General features: G+C 40.0%; 1 protein-coding gene and 1 pseudogene across 1 annotated transcript in view; one reads left to right on the forward strand and one right to left on the reverse strand.

Moving 5' to 3' along the window:
• The window catches only part of MED6 (mediator complex subunit 6), a 20,478-nt gene extending 7,241 nt beyond the window's left edge, over positions 1-13,237 (forward strand). Inside the window, exons 2-7 of the mRNA XM_011949643.1 lie at positions 207-298; positions 3,819-3,901; positions 4,209-4,317; positions 5,821-5,936; positions 11,058-11,085; positions 11,889-13,237. Of these exons, the coding sequence (XP_011805033.1) occupies positions 207-298; positions 3,819-3,901; positions 4,209-4,317; positions 5,821-5,936; positions 11,058-11,085; positions 11,889-12,019 (559 nt within the window). The 3' untranslated portion in view covers positions 12,020-13,237. The remainder of the gene's footprint in view (positions 1-206; positions 299-3,818; positions 3,902-4,208; positions 4,318-5,820; positions 5,937-11,057; positions 11,086-11,888) is intronic.
• On the reverse strand, positions 1,077-2,336 carry LOC105517209 (annotated as a pseudogene).
• Positions 13,238-13,817: the final 580 nt, after the last annotated feature.

Genomic DNA, 13,817 nt, shown 5'->3' on the forward strand with positions numbered 1-13,817 from the left:
TAGCCAGGATGGTCTCGATCTCCTGACCTCGTGATCCGCCCGTCTCGGCCTCCCAAAGTGCTGGGATTACAGGCTTGAGCCACCGCGCCCGGCCACATAGGCAGTTTTAATCCTATTAAAGTGTTGCCGCATTTTTATATAATTTGTCTTATAAAATTATTTGTAGGGCATTTATAGATATTTGGATGTCTGTGTTCTGTTTTCAGTCAGATGGTTGGAATCGAATACATCCTTTTGCATGCTCAAGAGCCCATTCTTTTCATCATTCGGAAGCAACAGCGGCAGTCCCCTTCCCAAGGTAAAATGTGTAAACTTTAGGCATTGTTTTCTTTTTAAAATACCATGATTTATTTACTTCCTGACCTAACTTGTTTTTTTGATTGGTTTCTGTTTGGAGGGTCCCCAAGACCACATACATGTTCAGTACTATGCTGGAGGACTCACCAGACTTAACATATGGTTGTACTTACAGCTGAAATTTGTTATGACAACACAGTAAGGGTATGCAGCCAGATTAGTACTGGAAAAAGACGTGTCAGGTGAGGTCTGTAGGAATCCATGTGCAAGTTTCCTGTGCTTTCCCTCTTGCTTGTGAAGGGCCACAGAGCGTGCCCTCCATCCAGCAGTGAAATGCATCTGCATTCAATATGTCTGCTCAAGGAAGTCCATTTGAGGTTCTGAGCCAGGGATTTTTATTGAGGGCTGGTTGTTTGGACATTCTCTGCCCACCAAATTTTTAGATTTTCCAAAAGAAATCTGGTGTCTACTATAGTCACATTGCTTGTACAAATTGTCTGCAGAGGCTGGTACAACCAGCATAACTCTCATGTAGGAAAAGTTTCAAAAGCCAAGTTCCACTAGTTGTATACTTGGATATCAGGACTCTTCCAGCATGCCCAAGGACAACTCTTCAAGCACTAACAAAGCAACTCACTGCATCAAAGCTACCTCTTTCTGTGGGCACAGTTGGTACACCAACTGAATGTCAAACATCCCAAGTAATTTTTTTTTGTTTTTTGACCTCTGAACTTTTTATTGCCCTTCTGCTCCTCAAAGGGTACCCTGCTTCTGCTGGCTTAATGTCTCAGTACTTTGATGTTGTTGGTCTCAGACACCACTCTGCCATCCACTACCTGGCAAGTGGGGTCTTTTGGATGGTTTGCATGGAGTTGCTGCTGTCCAGGGCATCACCAAGATTGAAGTCCTGGCTGTCTTCCAGCAGGCGGCGGTAGGTGGCAATCTCAGCCTCCAGCTTGACCTTGATGTTCAGCAGGGCCTCATACTCCTGGGCCTGGTGCTGCCTCTCTGCCCCAGCCTGTGCCAGCTCCGACTCCAGGTATAGCAGGATCCTGTTGAGCTGCTCCATCTGCAGGGCGTAGTGGGCCTCCACCTCCCTCAGGCTGTTCTTCAAGCTGGCCTTTAGATTTCTCATCGAGTCCAGGTCAGTCTCCAAGGACTGGACCATATCTCTCAGCTTCATGAGTGTCACCTCAGCAGCTCCAACCTTGGCAGACTGCATAGTGACCACTGTGGTGCTGTCCTCAATCTGCTGAGACCAGTACTTTTCTAACTTCTCTTGGTTCTTCTGAGCCAGCTCTTCGTATTAGGCCCAGATGTCTGCTATGATCTTGGCAAAGTCTTGAGATTTGGGGGCATGTACCTTCATCGTCAACCCAGAGCTGGCAGTCTGGGCTTGTAGGCCTTTTACTTCCTGTTCATGGTTCTTCATGAAGAGCAGCTCCTCCTTGAGAGCCTCAATCTGTGTCTCTAGCTGAAGCAGAGTGACATTGGTGTCATCATTGGCCTTGCAGAGCCCATGGATGTTGCTCTCCACAGACTGATGCATGGCCACCTCTGTCTCATAGTTGACTCTATCAGCAGCAAGATGGGCATTGTCGATCTGCAGAACAATGCAGGCTTGTCCATAGTATTTGAGAAGATCTGAGCCCTCAGGTCCTTGCCTGGGGTCCCTTCTTCTCCAGGCGCTCCTGGGTTTTGCTCTCCAGCCTCTGGTTCTCGGTCTCCAGGCTCCTCACTCTGTCCAGGTAGGAGGCCAGGCTTTGAACCAGGTAGGTTCAGGCTTTGAATGGTCTCCTCCTTGTTCTGGATGCCTCCCATTCCTGTCAGAACCCTGGCCATCCCGTGGCCAGGCCCCCGTATCCCAGGCTGCCCTGGAAGCTGGTGGAGCGGGACACGGAGATCCAGGAACCAGAGCCTCCGGTGCCTGCATAGACGCTGGCTGCGCTGCTGACCGGCTGGGTGCCCTAGCTGGGCGCCTGGATGGAGCCCAGGGACCAGTAGTTGGTGGAGAAGGTGAAGCAAGTGGTGAAGCTCATGCTGTCTGGGGAGGAGAGCGAGAGGACAGGACTCAGGCTTTGCTGATGATCACAATTAACTTTTCTTTTCATCTCAGTCCACTGAGTTAATTCTTTTACAAAATGCATGGTAGATGCAGTCATATCAAACTAATAGAGGATCAATTGAAAATCCTCAGTGATGCATTGAACTGAAAGCCTTGCCTGGGTTATACTACCTACTGAAAACTTGGTTTAGAAACAACACTGAAAAGTGTAGAGTCCAGATTTGTTTTTTTTTTTTTTTTTTTTTGAGACGGAGTCTCGCTCTGCTGCCCAGGCTGGAGTGCTGTGGCCGGATCTGAGCTCACTGCAAGCTCCGCCTCCTGGGTTCTACGCCATTCTCCTGCCTCAGCCTCCCAAGCAGCCGGGACTACAGGCGACCGCCACCTCGCCCGGCTAATTTTTTGTATTTTTTAGTAGAGACGGGGTTTCACCGTGTTAGCCAGGATGGTCTCGATCTCCTGACCTCGTGATCCGCCCGTCTCGGCCTCCCAAAGTGCTGGGATTACAGGCTTGAGCCACCGCGCCCGGCCAGATTTGGTTTTTAATCAAAGAGCTAGACACCTTTTCCAGCGATGTCCAGAAATTGAAGACATTAGAATCAAGCCAAGACCGTGGATAAAGTCATACTGAAGAGAAGATTCAAGATAGGGGAGCCAGATGGGTGTTATTCTAGCTACATCTCTCAATTAGATACCCTCATTAAGACATGATGGACAACCTTTAACTTGGCATTGTTTTCAGAGAATGACTTGATAAAGAAGTTATGATTCTAGAATCCAAATTTAGTTTCAAAATCAAAGATCTAGAGTCCCTGCCCAGAGTAAAAGAGAACCTTAGAACCAAGGCAGACCAGCGACAAGATAAGATTTCCATGGTCAGAGGATTCAAGGTATAGAAATTACACAAGACAGCAGTATCCTCACTGGCAGTTATCTTATTCCTTAGGACCCAGCACTGGGGCACAAAAGCAAGCTCATTACATTTGATATCTTTACACTGGACCCCCAGTCTGTCTTGCTCCAAGGTCTTACTACCTTAAGTAAGGTTGACTGACAACAGTCTTGGCATCTTTTGGAAACTTGTTAGAAATGCACTGTCCCTACTGAATAAGAATCTAATTTTAACAAGGTCCCCAGGTAATTCAGATGCACATTAAAGTTTGAGAAGCACTGCTGGAGGACAACAGTGGGCATACTTTTTCTGAAAAGGGCCAGTGACTAAATACTTCGGGTTTGTGGGCCTCCTAGTCTCTGTGACAGCGCTCAATTATTGCCAGAGCAGCCATAGATAATATGTAAATGATTGGATGTGGCTGTTTTCTGGTACAGCTTTACCAAAACAGTAATTGTTAAACCCTGCCTTATGGGAAAATGTCAGATTTTAGTTCTTTTTATGAGAATCTGTTTAGCAGTTTGTGTCCATAGCTGTATTTGTAAACCTTTTGTCCTACTGTTTTAGTTATCCCACTAGCTGATTACTATATCATTGCTGGAGTGATCTATCAGGCACCAGACTTGGGATCAGTTATAAACTCTAGAGTGGTAAGTGTCTTCACATTCTTTAAGCGCTAAAGAAAACATTTAATTAGCTACCTTGCTTCCAGTAATCCAACTGGAGCTCCTCTGCCTTGTGTAAGTTGCTATAAAGTATTGACTATTAGAATGTCTTGAACTTTGGTTACTATGAGCCAAGTCAGTGCTCAAAGTATATTTCATAGTCTCAATTATATAGTAATTTAGGTTCTGAAAAATGGGTTCTGTCTTTGCATATGTAATATTTTGCGAGTATTTACTTTGGAAATTTTTGTTGACCTAATGAGAAATTTAGAATTTATTTTCCTTTTTCAAGCTTACTGCAGTGCATGGTATTCAGTCAGCTTTTGATGAAGCTATGTCATACTGTCGATATCATCCTTCCAAAGGTTATTGGTGGCACTTCAAAGATCACGAAGAGCAAGGTAAGTAGAACATCCAGACCCTCCTAACACACTTTTTGATCCTCTGAGAATGAAGCTGTTTTCTTTAGGAAAGTGGCTGTTGATCTTTTCTAAGTGTGTTTCACTTTTTTCATGGGATGCTGGCTTTGTTGCAGCTGAGATTCATGTAACTAGATGTATAATAATAGCTTTCACATAGGAACAGATGCACGTTCACTTTGTTAGGTAACTGGTAGTCTTAGTCAAGGTGATTGAAGGTTTGAAAATATTTGGGGCCAGGTGCGGTGGCTCACTCCTGTAATCCCAGCACTTTGGAATGCCAAGGCAGGTAGATCACCTGAGCCCAGGAGTTCAAGATCAACCTGGGCAACATGGTGAAACCTGGTCTCTACAAAAAGAAAAAAAAAAGGAAAAATAAAAAAAAGGAACATAGGAGAGACAGTAACGTGGAATGAGCAGAGATGATATTCCTTACTTATCTGACTGCTGAGTTGTCTTGGAATCTGGAACTCTTTATTCCTCCAGTCTTCAAAGCAGAGGAGATGAGAGAGATTGCTTTTTAGAGCCCTATCCCTAGATGGCCAGTCTGTTTTCTGATCTTTCCATCTCTCCACCTCTTGTGGCTCCAGGTTCTCTTAAATTTCCTTCTGATCTGCTACTGTCTTCATCATGTTTCACTGTTCAACTACCTCCAGAAATGTGCCTGTAATAGCATACTTGTATTCTCCATTTCCTTGTCTGAGAAATAGCAACTCAGAATAAATTGTTGAGGGAAACATAGTGTTTGTGTAGAATTCAGACCTGTATCTTCTTAATAGTAGGTATAAGCAGGAACATTTAATGAAGAAAAGTTTGCCTTTGTTGACTAAAATTGGCCCAATGACTCTTTTCCCCTACCATAACCAAGTGTTCGGAGTAACACTTATCTGGAACCCTTCGCTTGGATACGGTTTCCCAATACACCTCCCTCCCAAGGGCAAATCCCATATGTGATTAACTTCAGAATTTCTCTTTCAGGTTCTTTTCTTTTTTGTCTTCATGGTTTTCTGTTTTGTTATTTTTTTTTTCAGTGAATTACAGTCTTAATAATTGAATATGGTAGATTGAGTTTGTGAAACCTGCATTTCCGTTTGTTCCTAGTAGGTTTTGTGGGAAAATACCATTTAATACACTTAAAATACACAAAAGTGATTTCAAACCAATAATTTAGATTGTGATTTAGGTAATTTTGAAAAGCTTTAGCTTTAAAACTCTTACGGTTGTGCATGCTTATATACCAAAACTGAAGTATCTTTAAAAGACATATATATCAGCTTAAATGTTAGAATTTGACTTCAGTTAAGAGGGAGAGTTAACAGCACTTCTGTATATATGCTGTGTTTACCTTATTTTGGGAATTATCTTTGGTCTAGCAGCCATTAAAAATAATGAAGTTTGGGTATATTCATAGTGGACAAAGATTTGTAAAATATGAGATACCAAACTAAGTAGGCAATGTTTTGATTTGGACTTTGTATTTAATAGATAAAGTCAGACCTAAAGCCAAAAGGAAAGAAGAACCAAGCTCTATTTTTCAGAGACAACGTGTGGATGCTTTACTTTTAGACCTCAGACAAAAATTTCCACCCAAATTTGTGCAGGTAATGAGAATATGTGTGGTTAATCTTGATTTGACACTTCTTTATGGCATATTTTAATTGAGAACTGTTTCAGATGTGACCTAAAATTACGATTTTCCTCATGAGTTAAAAAATGATCTCTGTATCAAAGGAAAGATTTCTAAAGACTTAATGGAAGAAATAGGTAAATGGAATGGAGTTAACACTGTTTTGGTGTTTCTTACTGAATCTTCACAAACTCTGAGGACTGCATATAGATCATATTCTCATTCAAAAGGTTGCTGAAAGTGTCACAGGTGGTAACAAAACTAGAATATGAAACTCATGCTCTTTTTACTCTACGTGCCACCTTCTAGCCTGATGTAGTAGATGTCTGAACAACCTAAATGGTAGAATAGTTAACACTTGTGTAACAAAAAGAACAGAACATCTGAGGTAGAGTGGCATAATAAACAGAGGAGATAGGAGTGATTAATAGAGATACACTATATTGGGGTTTTAAGTTATATGAATTCCACTGTGTGATTTGGAGGGGCAGGGAGATTTCTAACAGCAATAGCAAATCCACCTGCCATTCTACTAAATGAGCTTTTGGAGTGAAGTAGATATGGAATGGAATCGATGAATGTACTGGTCTCATGGCTAGTCTCAATTCTTCTGGACCTTTGCAGTGTACATACAAGATCATATACCTCTTTTTTGTTAGGAGCTCCTTAAGGGATTTTCAAGGGAAATTTTAAACTAAATGAAATTTTTTACATGAGATGAATTTAGAACAGGCCTCCCCTTCCCTCTTCCCTGACTGTGCTGTAGTGAGAGATAGGGGCTGTTGGAATTGTAATGTGGTGGTGAAGAGAGCAGAAGACACGAGATGGAACTCAGGACGGGAAAGCCAGTTTAGAGGAATCTCATCAACTGCACTTGAAGATGGAACATTGTCTGTTGAATAAATAAATAAATAAATGAATTATAGCTGTGCATAGGGTGATGAATGACCTCTACAGAATGTAAAAAGCTAGGTGTAGTTGACCATTTATTTGGTGAGTACATAGTGCATGCTAGGTAGGCCAGGGGAAGACATCTAGACATGTGTTGTCCAGTACGGTAGCCACGAGGCACATGTGACCATGAGCATTTGAAACACAGCTAGTCCAGATTGAGTTGTGATGTAAGTGCAATATACATACTGGATTTCAGACTTGTATGAAAAAGAATGCATGTAAAATATCTCAGTAGTTTAAAAATATTGATTATGTGTTGAAATAATATTTTGGGTATATTTGGTTAAATAAAATACATGTTTCTTTTTAAAAATGTGACAAGAAAATTTAAAATTACATGTATGTCTTGCATTTGTGGCTCACATTTCTTTTGAACAGTCCTGATCTAGAAAATGGTAGTAGAACATGCAAAACTGGAAACATGAGTTAGTGAACATATATTCAGAAACCAGAAGACTTCTCTGAGGGCTTACTCTGTGTTTGTGGAGGGGAAGAGTAATGGAAGATGAGACTTTAAAAATGGATTAAGGTCAGTTGAGAAGGATTTTGTATGCAATGCAAAGAAGCTGGGATTTAATCCTGGAGTCCTATGTTTCTTCTCTATTTTAAACTTATAACTCATTAACCCTCCCATAAACATAACAGGCCTCCAGATGCATTCAAAATTATTTTGAGTTTTAAAACAATACCTATCATAACCAAAGACAGACCAAACCAGGGGAAATTTTGTACAGTCTTTTTCAAGTATATACTCTCTAGGAGTGTTTTCTCACTGAAATCTCCTCTACCTCATCTTCAAGTGACTAGCTGAGAATGATTGCTGATGGTAGTAAGGACCCATTGGATATTTAAAAGTAGTTGCAAGGGAGTAATATAGTCAGTTTTGTGTTTTAGGAGTGTAACTAATAACAGTAGGATGGGGGATGCTTAGGAAATCACATGTGAAGTTTGGAGTCAGGGCACTTAAATTGTGGAAAGCTTGAATTAATTTTGTGGCCATAGGATAGAGAGGATACAGATTCAGGAGGTATTTCAGAGTTAGGATTGCTTTAATTTGGTGGTTGGATTTGGAGAGATTGGACAAAGGGTGATTCTGGGGTTTCAGGCCTGGAATTAGGTTAGGTATTGTTAACTAAAATTCAGAATACAGGGAAAAAAACAGATTTTGGTTGAAGTACAGTTGTTAGGGGTTTGGTTTTCATTAACCGACCTACAGAACATTCAGTAGTTTGCTGTTGTATTTGAGTCCTGAGGTACTCCAGTGAAAGACAACCCCCCCCCCCCCCGGCTAGGGATGCTGTCTTGATTCTTGTTTGCTGTCCTGTCCTGGTGCGCTAGGCTAGACATTGTAGAAAGCTCAAAGACTCTCTTGATTCTTAAAATAAAAACTCCTTACTTCATAGAAAAGTATGGTAATCTTAAAAACATGAAAGCAGAGAGAGTAATTAAAAATAAAACCCCCCCATACCCTTTAGCCTGCCTCAGCAGTTATCAAAATGGCCAAACTTATTTTATCTCTTTTCTCCCTACTTCCTCCCAATTATTTTTAAGCAGACTGCAGATTTCTTATCATTTCAGTGAGTGTTTTACCTTTTTCTTTTAAAGGTTTAGCCACATTCATACTTATATCATCATATTCCTGAACCCCACATTTCTTTTACCATCCAAGAGCCAAAAACCACCTCCCAAAGATAGAGTATATCCAGCTGTGTATAACAGAACTAGGAGAAAGATGGCTTTCTCTAGAACTATTAATAATCTTTTTGCTTTTCCCACCAAAAATTTTTCCAGCCTCAGATCTAAAGAAGAAAATAATCTACTTCAAGTCTCCCAGAACTTCTTTTAGCTCATATTAACTCCTCTTTACCCATTGGGTCCTCCATAACTATTTTTAGTCCAGAAAAGGATACAGCAGCTATTCCTACTTATCAATTTTATCGAGCAGTTGGGCTTGTGGTACCCAGGGATGTTGCTCCTATAAGGGATGCTCGAGAATATTGGAGAAGTCCTGTCTGCTTCTTTGAAGCTCCTTTTTTCCATATTTTAATATCGTTACTGCTGGAAGTTGCACTAATACTGATGTGATGAGAGTTTCGGTCCTTGGAGCCTTTTATAAGGACTGTCTTTTTATTGCTGTTTTTAGAAGCTGCTGGAAGGGTATTACTTCACCTAGGATTATCTAAACCAAAGCCACCTGATTAAATTTGCTCCAAGAAGCACCCTTGTTATATATCCCCATCTCAAACCATGTTCTACTAGTCTGGCAGGATTTACTAGAAAAGATTAGACAGTGTATTATGTTGGGTAAATAACGACATTATTCCAATGTCCAGATATAGTTCAGTGTCCAATATAGTTTAAATGGTTCAGTGCTGACAGTAGAAAAATCCCCCCTTTCAAATTTTTTACTTTCTTCAATGTTCCTCCCTATGTTTCCTCTCCTATTTTAAAGAGAAACAATTTGTTCCTTCAGAATTACTTTGGACATGTTTAAGTATTGGTATTTTCACAAGATAATGTGATATGTGGCTTTGTTGGGGGTTCTTATGACAACTCCTGTAATTGGAGATTGCTAGCAGGATTCAAAGGACTTAGCATGTAATTGTACTCAGCTAAGATTCATTGCTATAATACAGTAAGGATGTATAGCCAGATCATAAGGGAAAAGGACACAGCAGAGTCTGGAAGAATCTATGTGCAGGCTTCCTTATATTTTCTTCTTCCCTTAAGAGGTTACACAGAGTGCACTGTTCTCTCAACAGTGAAAATGCAGCAACATATGTGATATTTCTTCCCAGGGAGATCCATTAGAGACCTGGTACCCAAGGTGTGTTTTTGGAGTTGGGGGAGCTCTTCATGTAGGTACCCTCTATCTAGCACATACCAAAATTCCACAACCTCTGAAGAAAGCAGATATTCAGCCTAAACTGCATTGTTTGTACAGTCTAGGCACAGTGAGCCACTGTTATCAGGGAATGGTGGGAAACCTCCAGAAATCCAAGTTTCTAGACACTAGCCAAGGGCCAACCTTGCAAGCAGGCCTTTCTAAGTATAGCAGCCTCAGGCCTTCTGTGGTAACCTTTTTATTGCACAGTGGATAATAATATGAAGCTCAGTTTTGGTCTTGTTAAGTGTAAAGATTCCCAGGACTTGCAGTTGGAGTAGGATAGTTGGCAGTTGTCAGCATGAACCTGGAACGTGTAATATCAGAAAATTTTGTAGTTGTTAGGAGTGGGAATATGTAAGAAGGCCTAGGGAGGGCATGTAAATCCAGAAAGATTCAGCAAACAGATGGAGGCATTAGAAATGAAGAGACTGCTTTTTTCTTCTAAGATGATATGGAAGTGCTAAGGTATTTTAAATATATATATGTGTATATGTATATACAGTTATAAGTTTAAAGGTAGATGGTAAGGAAGTTGGTGGTGTTGGCATCCTGGTTTTGTAGTTGTTTTTAAACATGGGAGACAGTGTCATCGGATGAGAATGAGGGGTAGAAGAAGACAAGAGTGTTGTAGAGCATTTAACTTGGGGAATGGGGCAAAGGAGATGACAGAGCTTAATCAAGTGAATTGCTCTACAGAGTGAAGGACCTGACCTTATTTCTCATCTTTTTTTCCTTATCTTTTTTTCCTATAGATTGGTTTTTAACAATAGACTCATCAGCAATCTCTTTTTCCTCCAAATTTCCCGTGCCTGCCAACTTTAAAAGTCATAGTTCATCCATACTTCATTCTCCCTTCCCATAATTCATATCCATTAAGGGAATAAGACTCTGGAGTATTGGAAGACTTCATTATTTCTTCCCATTGGATTCTACTGAACTGCTTTTTATAAAGCATTGTAGCCTGGGTGTGGAGGTGGAGGTCATTAAATGTTCAAGTGTTTTTATGGTTGGTTGACTATCTTGTTCTAGTTTTTGATTTGTGTCTTTTCTGGAATGGGGAATAAGAAGCAGACAATGATAAATGTACTTTATAGTACATAAATAGTAGCTTTTCTTCACAAAGTCATTTGAAATGTAATTTGGATGAAGCTTTCATTTTATTAATATGACATTAAGAAGAAGAAACTTTGCCAACTTCACCTGTTTTCTTCTTTTTCCTCTTCCTCCCCCTCCCTCTTTTCTAAAAAATTATAGCTAAAGCCTGGAGAAAAGCCTGTTCCAGGTATGGTTCATCTAATATTCTTATTACGCTTGAAATAAGATCAAAGAGCCTGTAAATCAATAACAACTATAGCATGTGAAAGGAGCTGCAGTCATTTTGTCCTTCTAGAGCTGGGGCTGGGCCTCATTGGAAGAAGAATTGTTTTGGTTCACACATAAAATAACACTAATGATAGCTGATGAGCTGAAAAAAGAAAAAAAAGTCTCATCATGTTTTAAGAAAGTTTACAGATTTGTGTTGGGCCACATTCAAAGCCATCCTGGGCCGCATGCTGCCCGTGGGCCACGGGTTAGAGTCTCCCATTGTAGTTTTTTACTCTTAATCTTTGAGATGTGCTGAACTGTCAGCAGATGGTGCCATTGTGGTAGTGATTGTGGTAGTGAAAAGATGAATTGGCAGGGAGAAAGTAGGTATTGAGATATGAGGAAGCCACCGTGATTCGAGGTTTCTTCATCAAATCTGTATTTTTTACATGTTGTTTTCTGTTACATTACTGAAAACAGGTGTTGAACCATCGTGGTACTGGGTTAGAATAATTATATATCTTGTTTTTACATACTGTCTTACTTAAATGCTATGTAGTTTTGTCTAGTATCATTAATTTCCTTGAGTTATCAGGTTGTTAGGTTTGTAACTGGGTTCTTGTATACATCTGCCTATGGAAACGGCTAGATCTAGAACTTGAGATAAACAGTTAAAAATGAATTTGAAAATGTGAACCGTTCATACTAACCATTGTTTGAATTTATCTCATTTCCTCCACCCGTGTCTCCCTCCCCAAAAAATCTACTTTTGATATCTAGTGGATCAAACAAAGAAAGAGGCAGAACCTGTACCAGAAACTGTAAAATCTGAGGAGAAGGAGACCACAAAGAACGTACAACAGACGGTGAGTGCTAAAGGCCCCCCTGAAAAACGGATGAGACTTCAGTGAGTACGGACAAAAGAGAAGCCTGGAAGACTCCTCATGCTAGTTATCATACCTCAGTACTGTGGCTCTTGAGCTTTGAAGTACTTTATTGTAACCTTCTTATTTGTATGGGATGCACTTATTCTTTGAAAGGATATTAGGCTGGGCGTGGTGGCTCACGCCTATAATCCCAGCACTTTGGGAGGCCGAGACGGGTGGATCACTTGAGGTCAGAAGTTTGAGACCAGCCTGACCAATATGGTGAAACCCTGTCTCTACTAAAAATAAAAAAATTAGCTGGGCGTGGTGGTGGGCGCCTGTAGTCCCAGCTACTTGGGAGGCGGAGACAGGAGAACTGCTTGAACCCAGGAGGCGGAGGTCGCCCTGAGCTGATTATCACGCTGTTGCACTCCAGCCTGGGCGACAGAGCAAGACTTTGTCCCCCCCCCAAAAAAGAAAAGATATTATTCCCATCATGATTTCTTGTGAATATTTGTTATATATCTTCTGTAACCTTTCCTCTCCTGGACTTGTGCAACCTACACACATATTTACTGGTAGATTTGTTTAAAAGCAAAATAAAGGTGTTTGTGTATATTGCTTCATCGTGACTTTTTTCTTCATCATGACTGATATTTTTCAGATGCACTCTGAAGACACAAAGGATGTTAAAGTAGTAACTAAGCATATTTTTATTTGTTAAGTTACATAATCCTTAGTATTAAAATAAATAGTTGCTGACATTTTGGAAGATGAAGGAAAAACCTCACTCACCAATACCATTACCCTATAAATACTGTAACAGCGTTGTGAGTTTTAATCTTACTCTGCGTGTAGATACTTTTTTTTTTTCAATAAAGAAAAGGAATTTATTTTTTTTGAAGTTATGGAGGCTGAAAAGTCCAGCATTGAGTGGCTCCATCTGGTGAGGGCCTTCTTGCTGATAGGAAGTCTGCAAAGTCCCTAGGCAGCACAGGATATCTCATGGCAAGGGGACTGAGTGTGCTTGCTGCATGTAGATGCTTTTAAAACTACTTTAATCATTCCTTTCATACAATTTTACTTTATTATATCTGTTGTAAGCTTTCCCCCATGTTTGTATAGTTTTTATAGACTGTTTTAGTGTCTGAATTTCTGTAAATGATTGTATCTCAGTTTTCTTTCTGTGTTATATTTGGGATTTTTTTCTCAATTTACATTATTTTAAATAAGACTGCTGTGATTATATCTTTGTATAATGCCTTTTCAATATTTAGTATTTATTTCCTTAGGATAGAGTTCCAGAAGTGGAATCACTAGAGTCTGCATTTTTATTGCTCTTAGTCCGTATTACTAAGTTGTTCCTCAAAAAGTTGGACTAGTGATCTCTCAAACAGCAAAGCTGGAAAGTATGTATCAGGTTTTCCGGAATTGCTACCACTGAATTTTGTCATTTATGTTTTTAGTGTTAATTAAGTAGCAAAAGTGGTATTTTAGTATTTAAAGTGGTTGAAGAATTTGTCATCTTTGTTTTCTGCTCTTATGAAATGTCTAATTTTATGTATTGTGTGAGATTTTTGTCTTTCAACTTCTTATTTTGACATAATTTCAGGCAAATAAAAGTTGTAAGAATAGTACAAAGGATTCTATATATACCTTTTACCCTAGTTCTCCATCTGTTACCATTTTTCTGTATTTTAGTCTTTATTTTCTTTCTCTCTTTCTTCTGTCTCTAACTCTTGCTCTCTTGTTACTTGCTGTTTCTCTCTTTCTCCTTCTCTCTTTCGATTGTATTTATGTTTCACCAGTGGTGCCAATAATGTCATTTACAACAGAAGCAAAT

This window comes from Colobus angolensis, unplaced genomic scaffold, assembly GCF_000951035.1.
Source record: "Colobus angolensis palliatus isolate OR3802 unplaced genomic scaffold, Cang.pa_1.0 Scaffold3, whole genome shotgun sequence".
NCBI classification, from domain to species: Eukaryota; Metazoa; Chordata; class Mammalia; order Primates; family Cercopithecidae; genus Colobus; species Colobus angolensis.